Consider the following 23,437-nt stretch of genomic DNA (forward strand, 5'->3'; position numbering starts at 1 on the left):
TCAGGAGCAACCGTGGCCATAAACGTACAATAATAAAAACTTATTAAGAAATCTTTAATAATTATAAATAATTTAATTTCTAATTGAATCTAAGTGATTTTAGTAGTTATCGATAATTTCTGATACGCGCCGTTATTTTGCATAACTACCAACGGTTTTAGTATTTACGCATAATTCCCAATATGTCTAGCTATTATGCATATTAGCGGATTTTGGATATTAGCGGTAACATATATATACAAAAGTATACGATACTTCGAGGGAATGAAGAATGAATCCCAAATGAATATCGACCGGTAGCGTCGATATCTGTAACATCTGGATGAAGCATTAGTTTATTTTCTTTTCGTTTGACACTTGATATTGACAGACAACATTGGCAGCTGTCAGTAACAACAGTGTTAAATGTGAGAAGGCGGCAAACCTCTTGAATACTAACCGTTCATTCTATTGTTTTTCTTTTACGTTGTAGGCAATGGTCAGAAAATAAGTGTGAAATTCCAGAAAAGACCCTTTGACAATTCCAGCATATCGTGTACGCACTCATGGAAGACGGCAAGATAGAAAGTGGCGTGCATAGGGCTGGTAGATAAGATTTTAACTCTCTTCCTGAATAAGGAGGCAGCAATGGCGAAGGGGATCCATGCAAGGAGGACCCATGTATTTATATTGGACTACTACTATTTTACACCGCAATTTAAAATAACGTAAGTTGAAATATTTCTGATTTAATGTTTGACACTTGCTGAATAAATCAGGTAAGGGAGCAGTCACTTACCTGTCTAAGAAATGTATATCCCTGTTTCTCTTAGGTAATTAGAAATTTAATTATATAGTTTATAACATTTTCGAGAGTATAGGTATTTGCCTTTTGTTGCCCTATTCTAAGTCATATTATTTATTATATCAAATAAACAACTTCTACCATTTATTACTTCTATCATTATAAAACTTATGGAACAATATAATAATGAAATTAGTAAAGGTCTGGAATAGTATTAACAAACAGATACCAAGTATTAACCCTATGACAAAAACTAATTTTTAATTCACTAGAAGATACTGTATATCTGTCTTTGCCAACTCATTTAGTTAAGAGCTTCGCAATTTTAATAATTACCAAAAAGCTAGCACATAAAAGATCAAAGGAAGCAGCAATCAGATGGACTGTATCCTTTAATTTTTTAATATTCTTATATTCTTAAAATGGTGAGATTGCTGTGGTAAGATTACTTAAAAGACTTGTTTTGTAAACAAAGCACTTGCTTACAGTGTCACAGATTTACAGAATACTGTTCTACTATTCTGTAAATCTGTGACAGTGTATGGAAAAGGGCATTTCTTTGACCAGGTCAATCATGTGATACTTATTGTAACTGATAACTGATACTGTTTGCTAGCAAATACCTATAAAAATACATCCCAGAACATGGACACCATTCTCCAAACTTATTGTAAACTTGATGCTTTCTTTATCATCCATTATTGGGAGATCACAAGTAAAGATTGGGGGCTCTCTCTGTGGCTTTTGATATTTTGTTCGGTTTGGTCGATATTTGCAGTTAATGTGACATTTTTTTATAGAGATAGGACTGTCTTGGATACCACTTGTCTTGAGAGAGATTTATATTCTTTTTTTTTGCGGGGTGCATGGAGAATGTATTTACTTTGAATAACCAAGAGTTATCAAATTATACAATTAAAATGCAAAAAGACCATATTAAATCTGAGATTTCTTATCTTAGGATTGTGGATTTTAAAATCACACTTTTCAGTCCAGTCATAATAATCAGATTATATCAGTCACATATAGGGCTGTGTTCAATATCTACTTGTAAGATGTCTAATATTTATCTCTGGTTTGATATATTCTGGAATACTGGTCCCTTGTTTTGTCTCCTTCATTTCTGTTTCATTTCTTTTTGAAAATCATTTATTTAAACAAACTTAGATTATGTTTATAATCTAATAATTAATTTCATAGATTATGTTTAATGAGCTTTGGATAAACAACAAGTGGTTGTGGCAGTGTCCATTGATCTGAAGAAGGCTTTCGATGTAGCATCAATATTTTGTTGCAAAAGTTGCTTGAGGGATTTGGGGGTGTTTAATAGTCTTTGTATGAGCGTCTTTGAAAGAGTATTTCCTATAATAACTTTAGGATTTTCTTTTTAGAAAAAAAAATTTCATTAGCTTTTTCTCACAAGATTTATGTTCAGTTTTCCAACAAGTTTTAAGTAACCATTTTAATAAATTGACATTAATTTAATTTTACCGAGTAATAAATAATGTTAAACCTGAAGAAAGAAATCAAATAATTTAATTTTCTCATAAAGGAAAAACTATTCATTGCAGAATTCAAAAAAATTTTACTCTAATAAAATTAAGCTATTATTGGAAATCAATGAGAAATGTTATTATAAAATATATTGATAATTGTAAAATCTGTCGAAAATCTAAATATAATAGCAAACATTTGAAACCATTGGAAGGTATTTATATAGATACACTTATATTAGGAAATAATAATAATATATTTCTTTATTTAGTACTATCAAGTAACATTATATATGAAAACTGATATAAAATAAAATGATATCACTAAAAAAGGCCTATTTAGTAAAAAAAAACATCTCCCTGACATTACTACATATAAGTTTACATGCTTAGGTAATCACCTTTCAGTTTCACCTTCTGTTTAAACCTGTTTCATTTGATTTCCTATAGTTTATATTTTATGTGGAAGTTTATTAAATAACTTTATGCACATATAGTAGGGACTCTGTTTAAAGAGTGAAAGCCTCTATATAGGGTAGTTAATATTACATATGCGAGTATTAAACCCATGATCAACAGAAGTAGGAAACTTATCTCTATCCTTAAATAAAAACATCACTGCTTCAAATATAAACAAGTTACACAGTTGAAATTTCCTTAGATCTAAAAATAGCTTTACAAGATTATAACTACTGCATCTTAAATATTATTCTAATTACCTTTTTTTTAATGACAAATATATTTCTTATCTTAGAGTTGGCTGCCCAGAAAATAATGCCATGTCTAGCTGCGGACTCAAAGTTTTCAAAATACTAATCCATTCATTTAGGTATTTTACCACTGTACAGAAACAAAAATAAGCTTTATTTAATTTAACTTGTAAATGTTCAATGTGTTCTGAAAAGTCTAAAAATTCATCTATATGTACACACACTTTAACCTTGTAATTGTTGAGGTTTACTTCTTTTGGGGTCACTTCCTGGTTTTGTTTTGCTTTAAAAATGAAAACGGTCGTTTTTTGTTCATTCAGTATAAACTAACTATAATTCTTCTTTTTACTAAACCAATCTTTGCTTTTTTGAAACAGTAGATCTTCATTCTAGCATAGCTTAGTATGTCTGGAAATGCCACTAATAAATTTGTCATCATCTGAAAATATTCTTAGGGTATTACATACTGTTTGAATATTGTCAATAATTTCAAAAGGCAAGTCATTTATGAACACCATTAAGTAAATAATCTAAATTTGTGATCTTTTGCTTGTTAACATTACTTGTTGGACTCTATTGTTGAGATAAGAAGTGAACCATTTTAAGGAATTATTTCTCACCCCATATTACTGTAATTTCTTTATTAACAAATTTCTATCTAATCAATCATATGCCTTAGAAAGATCTAAAAATATTCCCAATGAAAGCTTTCCCCTCTCCAAATTCCTCAAGACTACACAAGTGAAACTGAAATATGGTAGTTTGTGTAGATTTACTCTCAAGATATCTATGTTGAGACAAAATATTGCACTCTTTTAAAAAGCTGAGAAGCTGATTGCAAACAATTAACTTAAACAGCTTTGAAAAACTTAGAAGTAGGCTGATCAGTCTACAGTGCGTCTACAGGATAAGCGAATTTATACATAAAAATGACAAAAAATTTAGGGTTGAAATTTGACTGTTTGGCATCCAGCCCTGCTTAATTCAAAAATAAAATTTTGCATATTTTATTTTTTTTTAAATCAAGCATGGTAAAGTAGTATATCTAGACAAGATATAAAAAAAGTTTGTAAGAAAAAGCTGTTTAGAATGCAAAATTAAGCCTGAATACCGAATTTCTTAATCATAGGCTTACTTTGATTTTTACGTTTAAATTATTTATTTATTCTGACTTTTCTCAAAGTTTAAACAAAAACCAAATAAATATTAATATTTAAAATAGTGAAAGTTATTTTAAAAATTATTGTTCTTGAAATAATTTTTTTTACGATTGGTAGGAATTTTTTCGGCTCGTGGAATGCATACCGCTTATTATATTGAGTTCTTTTTTGCTGCATTTATGAGTTTTTGTCGAACTTTTTAAAATGTAAACATTCTCAATTAAATGTAGCAGCTACAATAAAACATTGTCACTGTCAAAGTTATGTACAAAAAACTTATATCATTATTTTATTGTAAAGTAAGTAATTTAAAAATGTATAAAGTTATTAATAATATCGGAATTAACAGAAAAATGTTAAATTTGGAGCAGAAAATTTTCATTGTGCAATCGTATGGTAGTGAAACTACGTTTTGAATCCTTTTTTTCGTGAAAAATATCCGTTAATAAGTCGAAGTAGGTAATATCTTCTGGGAGACGACTTATCTAACTTTTTGAGGCCATGGGTAGTGTTGAGATGAAAAAAAAAGCAGAAAAAGAGATACGATGACAACGATGCTGCTACAATCTTTGCTTTGGAGTCAATTGCTGAGAACCCTCGGATGTCATTGAAAGCTAGATCGGCGGTGCTGAACATGAGCAAATCTGAATTACAAAGAATTTATCATGGCAACAATATTAAAGTATTCAAACCAAGGTACTTGCTTACTTTAGAAGAGAGGGATGAAGCGCATCGTTTATTATTTTCTGCTTGGTTAGGCAATAATATTCTCGGACGAATCTACTCTCACGACAAATGGTGTAATTTTATTTCAAAATTGTCGGTTTTGGTCCAACTAAACGCCAAACTTGGGGGAATACATGGCAAGAGGCAATATTTTAAAAAAGTCAACATATGGTGCGCCATATCTTACCATTGAGGTATTATTTGACCATAGTTTATTAAAGGATCTATGAATCAAGAAAAATATCCTCAAATTTTGGAAAGATTTTTTGAAGAACCTTTACCAGTTGATCAAAGAATAAATCTTTATTTTCAACACGACGGTTGTCAAGCGCACTCCACTATTCGAGTAGCAGAATGGTTGAATAGAACTTTTCGGAATTAATAGATTAGAAGACGCGGCCCAATTGGGTGGCCGCCAAGGTCACCTGATTTAACCATTTCTGATTCCTATTTACGGGGTCAAGCAAATTGTTTATTCCGATCCATTAGCAAATGACAAGGAAAGGTATTGGAAAATGTTTCGATAATTCGATTGAAAAATGTTTTGAGATAGCTGCATTGAATAAATTTAAAATAAGTAAATAAAATACATTTTCTTGTTAAATTAGATGTACTATATACATTTTATTACAAACATATTTTTGGGGATGGTTTGTAACTCTTAGATCAGTGATTTAACTGATAGATAAATAAATTAATTAGTTTTACTCTAATAATTATATATGAATAAAAAAATTAATTGGTACACAAAACGTAAAACTAAAAGTAGGCCTACGGTTGTAAAATTCGGTATTCGGGCATAATTTTGCGTTCTAAACAACTTTTTCTTGTAAACTTTTTTATATCTTGCCTAGGAATACTACTTTACCTAATCATAAAATTTAAAACAAGCTCGAATTAAGACATGCTTGATTTAAAAAAAATAAAAATATGCTAAATTTTATTTTTTATTCAAGTAGGGCTGGATGCCAGCCAAACGGTCAAATTTCAACTACAATTTTTTTTGTCATTTTTACGTATACATTCGCTAATTTTGAGACACACTGTATAGTTGTCAAATGCATTAAGATGCAGGCCATGCTTTAATGAAATGTGCAACATCTGGCAGAAAACTTGTTGTTGTAAATGCATATTTTGATAATACTCGCTGATATATTTTTTCGGTAGCTCAATTTATTTTTTACTTTTTTAGGAATACTTAAAAGTTCGTTTGGGCTTTATAGGCCTTAACAAGAAGCTTCTATGGTTAGCTGCTATGTTTATGTGCCTTTTATCAACAGGTCATCTCACTCTGTTTTTACAATTTTGTATCTATTTGCATACATCGAAAAAAATCATCAAATAAACATCTAATTGATCCTTTACTTCCCTAACTTCCTTATTATATTTATAGAGATCTTTTTTATTTTTCTTACATATTAGTTTCTTTGGAAAACTTTGAATAAAAATTGGTTCAAATATATTTGTAAAAGCACCCCATTAGCTATTTACATCACAATCATTCTGACCAAAAATGTCAGCCCAGTTCTCTTCTTTTAGCTATTGAATAAAAAAAGGTTTGTTTGAGGAAAAAATCTTTTATATTGTTTTTGGTATATGTATATACTGGTTTTTAGTTTCGAAGATTATTTTTTTGCCTTTTATGATTTGAAATATGGGTTTGCAGTCATGCCTAGCACACAAGCAATATCAATATTGGTAAATATATTATGGATACAACTATTTAACCTAGTTTTTTCTGTAATTGTTGGTTAGAAATTAAATAAGTTCATGATTGATAAGATTTCTTCTTTATTTCTATTAGGTTTTAAAAGTTCAATATTAAAGTCACGTGCTATAAATGCCTACTTTTGACTAGCTGTCAAACACAAAAGTAACTTTGTTATCATCTTTTGAAATCAAAATTTCCTGTGTTAATTGATAAATTTTCAAAAGCTTTAACCTATTTTCGTACAGTAATTACAGTAGTTTAAACTCTGGTATAGTAATTTTCATTCTGTGGTATTCCTAAAACAATTATTTTAGATAACGAATCTGAATTCCAAAATGAAAGTGTTAAAGAATTATTCAAATCACATAATATTAAAGTACATTTTACAACAGCCCAAATCAAACAGCCCTTTGAAACATTAAATTCAACTTTAATTGAACATATTAGACTTTTAAAAGAAAAAGATAAAAATGAAGACATTGTATGTTTAATGCCATATGCAGTTATTGCTTATAACAATACTATACATTCCAGTACAAATTTTACGCCCTTTGAACTAATCTACATAGGCATATGGATACACAAGATCCCATGAAATGAATGGCTGCTCATATTTATCAAAAAAAATTAATTAACAATTGATAGTTTGCCAATACCAGTTAATATCTAAAATATTTTAAATTTTTATATTATTAAAATTAAATTTAATTTGACTCAAATGGTGCAATTATTACCTTTAGATTAGTATTACCATTGGTTGAATTAAATATATATCACTAGTATCAATTATACCTATTCTGTATCGTTAAAATCAATTTTTCTTAAACTTACTACAAAAACCATTCCCTGTGGTTAGAGATAGGAAGTATTCTTATATGGATAAATTATCTGCCGAACTACAACTCTATGAGTATTTATGTAAAGATGCTCATAATGCTATAACGTGTCGCCCCTTTTGCATAGAACTCCAAGATATTCAAGTTAATAGAAAATGGTTGATATCCATTCTGACTTCATAGTTCTTATTTGGTAGAAACTACCAATTAATGCATTATCCAAATCAAGCCATTCATCTCAAGGACTTAGAGAGTCTCAATTTGGAGCCAACTTAACTATGAATGACATATCACTCAAAATTAAATTGAAAGTTTTCACTTTCATGATAAAAGAAAAATATTGAATCTTCCTATATTGGACAATGAATCTTGAAGAAAGATAGAAGCTCTTCGGCCATTCAAGTACAAAAAAGACTTTTCAAAGAAATTAAGACTCAATAATAATTATTTTTAATATGTATTTTCTTTATAGGAAACTCGATTTATACAGGGTGCAGAGTGATTTATACACTATCAACGTCACAGGCTGTAACTTTTTTATTTTAAAGTATAATTTTTTAAAAGAAAATGTATACCCAAAATTAGTTATAAACACTACCCCCGACAAGTGATTGCCTAAAAATCACCTCAACTTTTTTTTTCAAATGACATCATCATTATTTCTTTTAATGTTGGGAATGCTTGTAAAATTATTAATTAAATTTCATAAAAAAAACATGTATTAATATCAATCTAAGGAATTTTTAAATATTAAATTTTTAAAATTAGGCTTTTCTCATTGTTTTCAAGTTCAATATCTATAATAAAATGAGGTAGTATATTGAAAAGAAGAAACGAGCTCAGAGATCAATTGATTAATTCTCAGCTCCTGTGTATATAAAAAATATCTATTATACTTCAAGTAAATTATTGTATTTAAGACTTATTGAACTTACATTAAATCAAATATAACGAAAGGTTTCGTTACAAATTTAAGGTCATATATCTTCTTTTCAATATTTGAGCGTATGACATAGTATTTTCTAAATTGATTTTTACTGTATTACTGATGTAAAACCCAACAATATAGGTAACTCATCATGAATTCGCCACAACAGTACAGATTTTACTTAAACATGTAGGGCAGAATAAGCATTTATAGATGTAGCAAGCTATCAAAGCTCAAGCTACAATTATTTTTTATTTATAAGTGAATATAAAGAAAGATATTTCCAAATATTTAAATTATCAGTTTTATTGATTTTTTTAGTGCAGTTACAGCAAGTGGGTCTTTGACAAGCAGAGGTATATACCGGGTGGTGCGTCGCCGAGCGAGAGCATAGGAAAACCCATGTAAATTTTAAGGGGGTCAATTATTGGCTTCCCTGTACATTTTATAGAAAAAATGTAAGATAACTTTTTGAAGAGACCAATCTGGCAAACCCTTGTGCAAAGTTTTAAAAAATTTTAACAAGTGAATCTTAAATTATTCAATTAAATGTAATTGCTAAATTAGCAAATTTTCGGTTCAGGTAAAACCAAACCGGCACCAGTAAAATGAATATTGTCACTGACGTGAGGAAAAGTGTCAATAAATCAGTGACAGCCGATATTTGAAAACAAGTATGTATTATTCAATCGACGAAAAAATAGCCATAATTAAGTTAATAAATAATTACTTAATAAATAATAGTTATAATTAACTCTTACTTTGAATGTATGGTTGTGAGATTGATAAAACGAAAAAAAAAACATTTCTTGTAAAGTCGAAATTATACCTATTTGTAATGACGTCATTTTTGTTTATCTTTGTTTAGCATATTCCAAACAGCGGCGACAACAAACTTTTGAAAAAAATTGGTGTCTGATTATTCATCTTTTATATGCTAGGTTATGTGAAATATCCGTCACTATCAATCAAAAATATTGGTTTGTCAACTTGTTCTTGAAAGTTATTTCGAAAAGTGTTAGATAATGCCTAAAAAAAGATATAATAGGTATAATGAACAATCGCAGCTGATGATTTTAAATATATTGGCTTTTTTTCAACTGGAAAAGGAACAAGTCCGAAACGGAATTGCACTTCAAATTGAGAATGTGATAGAGCGAGCCGCAGATTCAACAAAATTGAGCACAACAACGCAAATATAAAGAAGAATGGGATAAAATCAGATCAGGATTACGCAGCCCGTATATCTTCCAAGCAAAAGACAGCAAAAACCAAAATTACAACATATTTGAAACATAGAATTCGGGACACAATTTATTCTATGTACGCCAGAAAAGAATATGTAATATTGGCAACAATAAGAGAAAAGTTCAGGGAAGAAATTGAATATTTTGAGTTTTCCATTGACTCCTTAAGAAGATGGATCAATAGTCAATATGGCTTCAAGTGGAAAAAATCAAATAACAGAAAATTTTTGATGGACTTGCCAAATATTGTTCATAAAAGAATCAATTTTTTAAGGGAGTATATCAAAAATAGAAATGTAGGTCCGGAAGGTTTTACTCCAGTTTTCATTGACGAGACGTGGATTCTTAGCAAGGAATCATTTCGTAGTAGCTGGCAAGATGACACCAAGCACACGGATTCAAGGAAAAACAGTGAAGGTAAAAATTATCTGGTTATCTTTTAAGATTTTTTTTTTATAAAAATTATTGCCCTTGTAAGGGCCCTCTAACTTCATAATTTCATCTGTTTCATAGTTTCATATAATTTCTCTCTAAGACAATATGAGGGAATTTAACTCCATACTCTACTCGTATGTGCATGGAACATTACTTATTAATTATATTAAATTTATGTTCTAGAAGAATTATTTCTAAAAGAAGAGAATTGAATTATCTTTTATTTTTAAGGTCATCGTTATATCGTGGTCCACGCCGGAACCAAAGATGGCTTCATCAAGGGTGCAAATTTAATATTCAAGAGTGGATTAAAGACGGGAGATTATCATGACAATATGAACAGGAAAAACTTCGAAAACTGGTTTAAAACTCAGCTGGTTTCAAATCTTCCCCCAAAATCATTTATAATCATGGACAATGCAAGTTACCATTCTGGTTTATTAGAAGAAATCCCGAGAAAATCTTGGACAAAGCAGAGACTGACCGAATGGTTGAAGAAAAAGAATATTGGCTTTCCAGAAAAAGCCATGAAAGATGAAATATGGACGCAGACACTGCCCTAGTAAAAAAAAGTACTTCCTTGATGAATATGTTAAACCTTTAGGACACAAAATTTTGCGACTGCCACCATATCATTGCCAGTTTAATGCAATTGAAATGGTATGGTCGGAATGTACACGAAAATATGATCAATATGTTCCCAATTTTAAGGGGTCACCTTCAGAAGTTCTGACTACATGGGAAAGGGTAATAAAATTAACGAAAATTCTATAGATCATTGGCAAAAATATGTTTTTCATACAGAAAAGGTAATTGAAAAGGCTTGGGAGGCAATACAACTGTGTGATGCCTATGACATTCTGCCACTTGTGATTACGACTGACGAAGACGACGATGACGAAGACAATACCTCTCATTTCAGTTCTGACTCTGACAATACTGACGAGATTGATTAAGCTTTTTTTGTTCTAGCAAATTTTATTTTATAATCGTCGTTTAAGTATTCAATCATATCGTTGCAATTTCATTAACTTGGTAATGCAATATGGCATGTTTTTTTTGAGTTTGTATGTTTTATATTTTGGAATGGTATTTTCATTTTAGTGTGTTAACATATTCCTTCAAGCAGCATTTTTTTTTCATGAACAAGTAAATTAAATTGTGAGTATTTAAATTTTTCCCAGTGAGTTAAAATAATTTTATACCATTATTCACAATTTTCGTAAGCTCGGTTTTGTTACGTCTACTGCTCGTGCCGAATTCTACTTTTCAAATATGTTGTAGATTTGGTTTTTGCGGTCTTTTGCCTGGAAAATATATGAGCAGCGTAATCCTGATCTGATTTTATCCCATTCTTCTTTATATTTGCGATCGTTGTTGTGCTCAATTTTGTTGCATCTGCGGCTCGCTCTATCACATTCTCAATTTGCAGAGCAATTCCGTTTCGGACTTATTGTTTATGTCCCATTATTTATGATTAATTATAATAATATTTGTTTATTGTTAAGTTTGTTAATAATACAATAAATACTACAAGATTTTTTAAAATTGAATGGAAGTATATACACGAATATAAAAATATAAAAAAAATCAGCTGCTAAAATAAATCATTTGTTAATTTCTGAACGTATGAAAATACACAGCAGACTATTAATTTCTGAAGGCAATGTTAAAGTTTCTAACCTAATATTGATTGGCAAAAATATCTACGTCATACGTTTTTTCTCACCTGGATGACGTAACTACAAATGGGTATAATTTTGACTTTATTCGGCTGTACGTCAGATTTGAGAAAGCCTTATAACAAATTGTTTGCTGGTGGCTGGTGTCTGGTTTTACCTGAAACGAAAATTTGGTAATTTTGCAATTACATTTAATTGAATAATTCAAGATTCGCTTATTAAAATTTTTTGAAACATTGTACGAGGGTTTGCCAGATTGGTCTCTTCAAAAAGTTATCTTACATTTTTTCTGTAAAATGTACAGGGAAGCCAATAATTGACCCATCTTAAAATTTACATGGGATTTCCTACGTTCCGCTCGGCGACGCACTGCCCGGTATAAGATCACTGTTCTCATCTGGTAGCTCTATTCGACTCTGAAAAATTCAGCTTTTCTTCTTATTTCTAAAGTTTGAATATTAAAGAGCTTGGTTAGCATGGTTTTATATGAAACTATGTATAAGTAAACATTACCTATGTTAACATAAAGATAACATGTGAAGTTCCTTGAATTTCTTAAACCAATACCAAGTGCACCATACACTTTAGTAGTAATATCTCAAAATGACTATTGAATTTTATATTACTTTGAAAAACAACTTTCAGATCCTTTACCTCGGTTTTGTTAATTAATAATTTATTATTTATGAAATAAGTAAATTTGATATCGATTTTGCTCAAAGCAATTTTCTACATAGTTTTTATCTTCTTGCAACTTCTAGATCTTAGTCATCAACAAAAAGGAGACTTTCCCAGTGCTTTACCACCCTTGGATGGCTATCAGTAGGAATTCAAAAGAGCAACGGCCTCAAATTACTACCCTGTGGCACAGCAAAAACTGCAGAAAAACCCTCAGACCTTGATTTTGCAACTTTAAAAACCTGTTGTAGTTAGGTCAGGTATGTTTTCAAATTGTAGCCTTTTTACCGTTAAGGTGTAAATTAAAACATTCGATGCACAAAAATAGTTAACCGATTTATTATACACGTACACACTAAACACGATAATTTAAGACTACTTGGAATATTTATTTACCACTATTTATGTCAATTTTAAAAGTCGCGCCAATATTCTGATGAATTAACTTGACTCCTATAACCTAGCGGTTTTTATTATAGCGGAATAAAAATTAAAATTTATGAAAGAAAACTCAATTTTTTAAAAATAACGTACAGTGATGCTATGGTACGTTAGGGTCTTAAGTATGTCTGAACAATACAAAATTTGTATTTGCAATTCACTACAGAATACAAGTTATCACATATTCGAAATTTTAAACATGTGCGTGAAATAATAGAAGAGCGCATATTGATTGTGAAATATTTATACAGGTACTTTACGTGAAAATCGAGTAGAAAATAGCCCACTAAGGTCAAAGCAAGAATGGAAAACTGAAAAAAAGGCTTCTGTCATAAGTCTGCATGTCAAGATGTTGTAGTTGTTCAATGGAAGGAACAAAGTTTTAGCAGCTGCTTCAAATTTTGGCGTATCTGCAAACACAACAGCTCCACGTTACTGCAGAGAAACTAAATCTAAGGTAAATGTTCCACAGCCAGGCATAATATATAATTATAATAGAGGGATGGGTGGGGTAGATAAATTAGACAACATGGATGCCAACTATAGGGCCCGAATAAGACAAAGAAAATGGTGGTGGCCAATTTTATTTTTCGAAGAAACATAGCCATAGCTTTGCGGCCTTCATATGGCGTAAAGTCTGTAAAAGGGAAACTAAGACCAACCTTACCGCTGGATGTTAGGCTTGATAATATCAATCATTTGGTGGAATATTCTGAGACTGATAGAAAATGTGCATTTTGCAAAAAAAGGCAAATTTTGTTTGCATAAAATATAATGACTTCAAGGCTTATCACACTAAATAGGCATATCAAAGAATACATTTTTTGTTGATTATCAGAATTTTTATTTTGTTATTTTTAGCACAATGTCCCTCATAAGGGACTGTTCTTTTTTTCAAATGAATACATTTCTTGTTTTTTTTCCACATTTGCCTGCTTATTTCAAGTACACTAAACAAATGTTTAATAAAAAACGTATGTGTTTCTTATTCGATGCTACTTCATGCACTAATGGGTTAAATAAGTTTTGGTTGAAAGTCTCTTTACTGCTTTATTTTTATATCAAAAAAATATTACTGTAGCTTTCGCTAAAATCCGATAGGGGCATTGACTTGGGGATTTACGTTATTCAAGTTAACGATATATATTTTTTTATGCTATTAAGAGCAGGGAACAAAGCTAAACAGATTGGTAAAAACCGCATTCAAATATAACTACTCAAACTAAAGTTATTAAAAAAAAATGTAACCATTAAAAAATTAAAATTACAAAAATCGTCGTAAATTCATATTGCATTAGTCGAATTGAGAAAACTTGTGTTTAAATGAATATTCGTTTAAAGAAAGAAACTTAGTATAAGTAGGTTTTCGAAAATCCATGAGGAGGCGGTCTTTCATATAATACATTTATATTAATAGATTATTTCGTCTTAGATTTTCAAAATGGGCGCCCCTATGTTCACGCGTAGACTTTGTTTAGCTAAGAAAAGGTACAGCACGTGTTGTTCGGCTCGGTTGCGCAGTAAATTTGTTTACGCCGCTGCCAAAGCAACGGTATCGATCGCCCCGATTTGCATATAAACACTGCCGTTGCGTTAATTCTTATATTTGTGTTCTGTGCTTTTTAGTGTTTATGTCTTTTCTTAAAAAAGGCGCGCTACTGTCGCTAATCGCGCGTTATTAGGGGACATAACTTGGCGCAGCTTTGAAACAGATAGTGTACCTTTCCTTAGCTAGACAAACTCTAGCTGCAATTTTTCCCTCCCTCGTAGAGATATTGACACATTCAATTTCCTCTCTAGGCAAACCATGTATCGCATTTTAAATTCTGAGGATCATATTTTCTGAATGTCGGCCTGGTCCGAAAAACGAGGTCTTTTACTCTTCCCTAGAGGTAAAAATCTAAAACGGTCAAGTGGGGTGACCTGGCTGGCCATAGAAACAGGCTTTCTCTTTCTATACATCGAGTATAGGAAGTATGGTAATGCAGCATTTAACACCTAATTGCAGCAATGGGTATTGTCGCGCCAACGGAAAGCTACCCGCTTTAGGTGGTTACGACGGTTCGATAAAAATAAAACACCCAGTAAAACAGTCACTAAGATGCTTTATTTAAACAAGGGATTATTACAAAAGTTAACTAGCGAAATTAAAAAAAAAAAAAAAAACCGGAACGAAAAAAGATACATAAAAAGTGTTCTTTAAAATTAATGTGTACTCTTGACCGACTAATACTAAAAAATCTATTCGATATAAAATCTCAAAGCCTTTCACCGAACAAAACAGTTTTTTTATTTCGTTTCCTTACCGTTTAGAATTTTATTTATTAAAACATTAAATAAAATTCTGCTTATGAGGCAGCGGCTTCGATGGTATACCCGTGAAATACAGACTAAACAACTTTTTTCCCGGTGCCTTAAATGGATTTATTAAGATCCAGATTTACATCTCCCAATAAAATTGGCAATGTGTTTCTGCGGAACTCTAGATATTACCTCTTAGTGCCTCGTCAAAGACATATGGTCCTATAATTGTGCCACCTATTATACCACACCATACATTTATACTACAGCGTCCTTGATGCTGAAGTTCTTGCTTCCAATGGGGATTTATGAAGACCAATAATGTATATTATGGCGATTTACCCCACCATTGCTATTAAAAGTAGACTCGCCTGTACAAAGAATTCTGTATAGAAATTGAGGGTTTTCGTTAACCATTCCCAGAAGCCAATGGCAATAATCGAGTCGTCTATCGAAATCCGTATCTGTCAAAGCTTAGTGCAGAACGACATGATAGGGATGTAATCTGAATGTAAACTAAATTTGCATCAATATGAATCCTATTTGATTGACCTCTAAGATATTGTATATACAGGGTGATTCAGTTTAAGCGTCATTAATTTTAATACGTGATAGAGAATTTAAAAAGAAATAAACTTTCATTATAAAATTTTTCTCACAAATGTTTAATAACAAAGATACAGGGTGCTAAAGTTAAGAATAATTAATTGTTTATTTATCATAACTTTTAAACTACCTGCTCAATTTTAATTAAATTTGCGCATGCAGGTTATTGTACTGAATTATCAAGTACTGATAAAGGCAATTTCTAATAAAATTGCCAGTGGCGTAACATACGGAGGGACTTGGTCCCTTTTTGTCTCAAATCTGCAAGGTGAAAAAATATCTTTTTATATGAAGTCAACTGTTAGATTTTCCATTTAGTTTGGAAAAAAAAGTTACCCTTGCAAAATTATGATTTAAGGTACTCTTTTTAAAATATCTTAGTTTAGTTTACAAACGCCAGTTACAACTGCTGCAAAAATTTAAAAAAAAAAAAGAAAATTAGGCTTGAATCTTAAATTAAACCCGACAAATAAAATAATGACTTAAGGTAACTTTTGATCATTGACATCTTTTATATTCAACAACAATTTCCTTTTTTTTTATTAATTAATTTTTGCAACATTTTGGCAGGTATTTCTGAACAATTAAAGTAAAACATTTTGAAAACAGTGCCTTAAATCATAATTTTGCAAGAGTAACTTTTCGTTTCAAATTAAATGGAGAATCTAAGAGTTGAATTCCTATAAAAAAAAATATTATATCACCTCGCAGATTTGAGACAAAAAAAGACCAGGCCCCTCCGTATGTTACGCCACTGGCATTTTTTTTTAAATTGACTTCATCAGTAATTGACAATTCACTACAATAACCTGCATGCGAAATTTAATTAAAATTAAGCTGGTAGTTTAAAAGTTATGATAAATAAACGAAAGTTTAATATCTTTGTTATTAAACATTTCTGAGAAAAAATGTATGATGAAAGTCTATTTCTTTTTCAATTCTCTATCACATATTAAAATTAATGACCCTGTATATATATACTCAGGGCAAAAAAACGTCTTTTTGAATCAAGTTAAAGTTAAATTACATTCTAAATTATGGTTTTGACGTTTCTACTTATTATTAGTTTACAAACAAATGTTGTTTGCAAAACCTACTTCATACGCTACCTAATATAAGTTCATTCAAATAGTAGGGTCGTTTTGAGACACTAGAGCAATATTTTAAAAATTGTATTTAATAATTTCTTTTAAAAGAATACATAAAATTTAAATATCGTTACGGTGCATGATGTGATCAATGGTTTCCGATTATTATTTCAAAACTCCTCAAAAAACAATTAAGATTTACTATGGTAAAGTCAACACTATTCATCAGATATACAGGGGGTTTCGGGAGGAAACGGAAATATTTTGGGAACATGTTCAAAGGTGAAAATAAGATAAATTAACCCATATGTTTTAATCCGATTCTGAACCGTTTCTGAAATAATCGGTTCTGAAGTTTTTTTGTAAGATTTTTTTTTTAAAGCAACACAAACAAATACTAGTAAAAAACAAAATTCCACTAATTTAAAATTTTTTCGAAAACACCCTCACCAAGTTCAAGGCAAGCTGCAGTACGTTTGTTAAGCGCTCGTGTTGTACGTTTAATTGATTAAAGATTGTTTTTAATAATATTTGAAGCATTTCAAATTTCCTTGTGGACTCCTTCTACGGTTTCTACTGGTGTTTCATACACTGGTGCTTTCAACCACCCTCGAGGCAATAAACCAGTGGATTTAAGTCTAGTGACCAAACTTGAGGTCCTTCTCTGCCAATCCAACAATCAGGAAAACGATTATCTAAGAAATTACGAACTCGGCGACTAAAATGAGGCGAGGCTCCATCCTGTTCAAAATACATTCGGTGTCGAATGTATTTTGCAATGTATTTTGCAATATTTTAACAATTGGCGCAACATCATCCGACATGTGTATTAAATGGTCTTCCAAAAAGCGTAAATATCCTCCAGTATTAGACGCTCATCTAATACTGTTTATTGTGTCGGTTTAACTCCATTGCGGGTAAAATGAGCTTCATCGCTAAATAAAATGTATTTATGTAGGCCTCAATTTTGTTGGATCTATTCGCAAAATTGAACCCTTAAGCCATAATCACCCTCTTAAAGATGTTGAATCGGTTGAATATGGAAAGGTCAAAGATTCTTTCAAGTCAAGTCAAGGAGACGTCGAGAGTCAAATCAAAGAGACTTCCAGGGTCAAAACAAATGTCGAAGGTCCAGTCAAATAAAATAGCGTCATTTTGACCAGGGGCTTCCTTTGATCGTTGTGAACTGCTTGATCCATCCTCCATAACATCTATACAGGGTGTTTCTTAACCTATACGCATAAACTTGGGAAATTATTGCTGACGGCAAATAATGACTAATAGTGAAAAAAAAGTAGTAAAATATTTTTGGTTACGGAGATAAACGACCTATTAATTAAAATTAAAAAAAAAAAACGTTAATTCTCCAAAATAAATGTTTATTTAACTATTATAGTAACTGTTCAAAGTTATTTCAATGACTTTCAATACATAATTGAGCACGCCTAATCCAAGAGTTGCAGACAGCAGTTAATCCAGGTTGTAGTCGAATTTCCTCGGCGGCAGCAAATATCCGATTTTTTAATTCTTGTTCATTGTCAACTTCGGTTACATACACCAGAGATTTTAGGTGGCCCCAAAAATAAAAGTCAAGCGAATTAAGGTCGGGTGATCGAGGAGGCCATCCAATTGGACCACCTCGGCCTATCCATCGTTCGGGGCACATTCGATCCAAATGCCGTCGCACTGGTCGCGCAAAATGTGGTGGACCACCATAAATGATACCATTGCGTGTGAAAATTGCTTCATCCGTTGCGAAAATGTTCATGGTGAAGTTGTGTTAATGTTCATGTAAAGTGAGTTTAACTGCTGCTGATGTAAAAACCACTCGCAAAAGTCGCGAGGCGCATCATCCCTTGGAAGTAAAGCTTGTACCCTTTGGACGTGAAATGGATACAGTAATTCATGCCTTAAGATTCGCCAAACTGTGACTGGTGATAATCCAAATTGCGTTGCAATTGTTCTAGTGCTTATGTCAGGATGCTCTTCGATGATATCTAAAATCGAGTTCTCCAGATTTAAAATGCGCGTAGGTCTAATGGCTCCACCATGTTGCCCTGGCCTCGGCCGCAAATTTCCAGTTTCTCTACCCCGCTGAACCACACGCAAAAAAGCTTCACGCGACGGATGATACCTATGAGGAAATCTTTGTGCATGAAGATTAGCTGCAGCCACACTGTTTTGTCTTGATTCCCCATATGCTAGTAACATGTCCATTAGTTCCTCATTTGAAAAATTATGCGGCATAATTTTAATAAAAAACGAAATACAACCACAACAGTATCAACTGATAGCAAAGTAGGTACTACTAAACATAATAAACATCATCCGGAGTTGTTTACTTCTTAATTTGAAAACAAAATTCTACCTGATAAAGTTATTACATTTTTGTGAAAAAAACGAATTATCTTAGAAACTAAAAATATTTTACTTAAATTTTTTTTCACTATTAGTCATTATTTATCATTAGCAATAATTTCCCAAGTTTATGCGTATAGGTTAAGAAACACCCTGTATTCGCGTCCTCAATTTGTTCATTTTCATCACATTCTGACGAAGACCCGCTTTCGGAACATGCATAATTTGATCTTTACTATCATCGCTGTCGTGAAAAGGATCCTCTTCACATTTGATAAATTATCAACAAGGTGCTGCTAAAATCGAATAAATAATTATTACACTACAACATACTGCAGGGATAAATATGTCCCACTGACCATTTTTTTGTGCTTAACATTGTATAAAAAGATTAAAAATGGATAAGATCAATTAGCTTTTACTCATACTACTTGCAGCACTTTGAATACAGCCAATATACAAGGTAATTTCCGGTTTATGAATCAAAAACACGTGCACACCTCGAGAGCCACCGACCTTCTCTACAAATGCCGTATATCGTAGAATACGTGTAGAACGTATATCGTAGCTCCTGGAAAATCCCGTTCGAGATATCCCCATAATACAATACTGAATTATCCCATCTCAATGCATTACAAAGCGCTTTTTTAATGTTCGTGTTCTTGAAAAAATTCTTGGGACATTTATGAGCCAGCAATGTCGAAAAGGTTAAAATTATGGCATCATAATACATTTCATAATGTATTTATTGTACCTGACGCAAAACACGATTTTTACAAAACCATTTTCAGCTTTTTTACCAACAAACAGGATATTTCTTGTTTAGGCACTTTGTGTTGGTTATAAGGTTTATAGATGTGCTGGCGAGAATTTGCCTTTTTTTGTAAATGAAAGCCTTTTTTTTAATACAAAAAACAACCATACTTACGGCATTTAAAGTAAATGGCACTGTTTAGTGGCTTAAAATCACATTTCTGGGAACCAGTTCACTAAATGACTACATATTTTCTCGACTTTTCCTAAAATATTAGGTCTTACTTTCATAAATACTCAATAAAAATTTAGAAAAAACAAATGTTCCAATAAAATCGCCAAAATTTTGTAAAACCTTCTGTCTCTTTTCTTCTTATTATAAAGGTGCAATTACGCATGTCGTAGAGAATATGGTTAAATGTTTCAATTGTTATTGTTAAATGTTTATAGTTGCTGAGTGCTTTTCAAAACAAAAACGATGTCTTGTGACAGTTGTGCTTTTAGAATCAGCGAATTTTTAGTGATGAGTTTCAATCGCCGAATACTGGTGGATTTTTTAGTGAACCATGCTGTGTTCTACGAACTGTAACGCCTGAACTAACCAACACGACCTAAGCTCCCTCCATGTGTTCAACATTTACGAGCCCTCTATATACTTTTTCATACGAATAGAATCTCAAAATGTTAGAAAATAAGGAAGAAGGCTACGAACCTTTGCCTAAGTGATGAATGTTTCATCGCTGGGTATTTGTTTGGGTACAAACAGTGAAACCCGTTCACTATTATAACGTGAAAACACTGCTATCATTTTGGCAGATACATATATATGTCTTCTGGGTTTTCTCTTCTTATATAGGATTCACTTTTTAGACGTGTTTGTTTCTTATTACTTACATTGAAGTATATTTTAATAAAATAGTTATCTAATATTTAAAGAAATATATCCTGGATAGCCTCAACCCTTTTCCCATATAAAAATTAATTTCAGTAGCTTGTTTGTTTATATTTGTAGGTCAACATGGCAACATCGCCCTAGCTCAGTGAATAAGCAGTAAACCAAGAACGATTTTATTTTTTTTGGGTTTTTTGACCTTTATTTTGTTCAAAAAGACCCTGTAGCTGCTTGTTGTATTTAGGTATGTAGTAAAGATGCTGTTTCACTATTTTAAAGTTAATTTACCTTACTCAGCGCCCCTATTTACTCCCGGGTCCCGTAAGCTTCTAGGGTAAAAAAAACACAAAAGAGCAGTTTTAAAACAGCACCGACAGTTTTGTGTTCTATAAAGATACTAAAAAAGTCGTATATAGAGAAATTTTCTTTTAGCAGTATATATAATAGCAGAAAACCGTTTTATAAACTGTTGCTAAAATTAGTATCTTAAATTGTTTTCAATTAATGTTTTCTATTAAACACCCAAATTCACTTTGGCAGTTTTTTAGGCATTTTATTTTTATGCAATATTTAGGATTTAAAAGAAAGTTTTTTTATTGCCTTCGAAAAAATTAAAGAATAGCGCACACCAATAAAGCGACCATATTTTCGTCCCGTCTGAACTATTAATTATTATTTTCTTCTATTAACAAACTTTTGTCCGTGGGGACCAGTAGACATTTTTAAAATTTTTGTCAGTACTACAAAAAAAAATCTCCACAATTATCCAAGGAGTGCCCTAAACACGCAGTGGGGAAGAGACCTGCCTTATCCTCGTAAGACTTCAAGTTCAAGCCTTAGCATGGTACTCTACCCAACTTTTCTTTTTTTAGTACTTCGAAAAAATTAACATCTTTAGTAAATATACAGGGTGTCCCGGTTCATGTGGGAAATCTCTCGGATTCAGATAGAACATCGAAAAATATTACCGAACGTTCCTATAAAAAAATTCCTACAGGCCTTCTTTACGAAGTTACAGCCTCCTAAAGGACGCTGCTGGAAATTGGTTTTTCATAAATTACTTCTTTTAAACTACCCGGTAGAATTTAATAAAAATTTTAGGTGATGAACACTATTAGGGACCTCTTAAAATGACATCCTTAAAATACATTTACCTTGTTTACTTTACCAGGGGCGGACTAGGTTGTACACTTTAATGCATATATTTTTAACACCCTGTATGTTAAAGTCTAAAAAAAATAAATTTGGATACCTTGAACCCTAGGCTAAAAAAGGTACTCTTGTTCATTATCGATAAAATGAACCGTTTTGGAAAAAAAAATAAACGAGCCAATGTTTTTTTTTAATTTTTTTTTAATGAGATAAGTACGCTTGTTATTTAAAGAACAGAGTAATTTTGATGTAAGTCATTTAATTTAAAAAAAATACATGTTCCTAAAAATACAGTGGTGTCCTAAAAAATATTTTTACAAAATAATAAAAAAACACCTATAATGAGTGTATGTTTTTAAATTAGAAAAACAACTTACAAAAAAATGTCAAAAACCAAATATGTAAACAAAAGTTAAATTCTTCAATTCGAGCAATAAACTAATTAATAAAAACTTTATAAGTAGGTTCGACGTGGGCTCCGTGAACTCTAACACATTCGCGGGCACGACGAATCGAGGACTGCTGCACTCGCCACAATAACCCAAGATTGTTTTTTATATTATCACAATGAAATGTAGTTCTTTGGAGCAGTTCTTCTCGAGTATCGACTGGGGTGAAATACACCAAGGTTTTGAGGTGACCCCATAGATAAAAATCTAATGGCGTTAGATCGAGAGACCGAGGAGGCCAAGCAACAGGTCCTCCTCTACCTATCCAACGGTTTTCAAAAGTATTATTTAAGTGGTGTCTTACAGCAAGGCTAAAATGGGGTAGGGCTCCATCATGCAAAAAATACATATCTCGGCGGGTTGCAAGGGGCAAATCTTCTAATAAATCTGGAAGATTGTTCTGGAGGAAATTCCAAATAAAGTTCTCCGTTTAAACGTGGTGGCAGTTCAAATGGCTCCATCAAAAAAACCTGCCCAATCATATTTATTGATTGCAATTGATGTTGATGATGAGAAATAATACTATCACGGGGATTTTCATCGGCCCATACATGCGAGTTATGTAAGTTTTCAATTCCATTCTTGGTAAACCCTGCTTCATCCGTAAAAAGAATCGTGCTGATAAAGTTAGGGTTATTTCGCTGCTGATCTAACAGCCAGTTTGCGAAGTGTATTCTAGGAGCAAAATCTCTGGGCAGCAGTTCATGCACTTTTTGTAAGTGATATGGGTACAACAGTTGTTCTTGAAGTACCATATGTACAATTGTTTTGGACGAATGAAGCTGAGCGGCTAATTTTCGAGTACTCGTAGGAGTGTCAGCTACAGCGTCTAAAATATTTTCTGATCCGGAATAATGCGACTGGGAAATCTTTCTTCGTACAATCTTTTTGCTTCCAATGCATTGCAAGACGCCAGACCATACATAAGATGCATATCTGCATACTCAATAAAAGTAAACTCCATATGTTGACGTAATTTAAATTAAAAGTTACCAAAAAATACAAAA

General features: G+C 31.7%; 1 protein-coding gene and 1 long non-coding RNA gene across 3 annotated transcripts; both read left to right on the top strand.

Annotated features, from left to right (window-relative positions):
* Positions 1-281: 281 nt before the first annotated feature.
* LOC126744380 (uncharacterized) lies at positions 282-16,003 on the top strand. 2 transcript variants are annotated; one of them, XR_007663139.1, is made up of 4 exons: positions 282-407; positions 473-707; positions 12,474-12,650; positions 13,083-16,003. It is a non-coding gene; the product is annotated as an uncharacterized LOC126744380 (long non-coding RNA). The 2 variants fall into 2 exon arrangements; XR_007663138.1 differs by lacking the exon at positions 282-407 and having other exon boundaries at positions 422-707.
* On the top strand, positions 9,291-11,463 carry LOC126744378 (uncharacterized). The gene is made up of 2 exons (XM_050451759.1): positions 9,291-10,012; positions 10,262-11,463. Exons 1-2 carry the CDS (start codon positions 9,670-9,672, stop codon positions 10,591-10,593), a joined length of 675 nt encoding a protein of 224 aa, XP_050307716.1. The 5' UTR covers positions 9,291-9,669; the 3' UTR covers positions 10,594-11,463.
* Positions 16,004-23,437: the final 7,434 nt, after the last annotated feature.

Source organism: Anthonomus grandis, chromosome 14 (assembly GCF_022605725.1).
Source record: "Anthonomus grandis grandis chromosome 14, icAntGran1.3, whole genome shotgun sequence".
Classification (NCBI taxonomy): domain Eukaryota; kingdom Metazoa; phylum Arthropoda; class Insecta; order Coleoptera; family Curculionidae; genus Anthonomus; species Anthonomus grandis.

What these genes read in the sequence shown, in the direction of transcription:
- LOC126744378 (XM_050451759.1), top strand. Translation starts at nt 9,670, where the DNA reads ATGTACGCCAGAAAAGAATATGTAATATTGGCAACAATAAGAGAAAAG. An exon ending in TTCAAGGAAAAACAGTGAAG is followed by an intron (nt 10,013 to 10,261) that starts GTAAAAATTATC and finishes TTTATTTTTAAG; the next exon opens with GTCATCGTTATATCGTGGTC.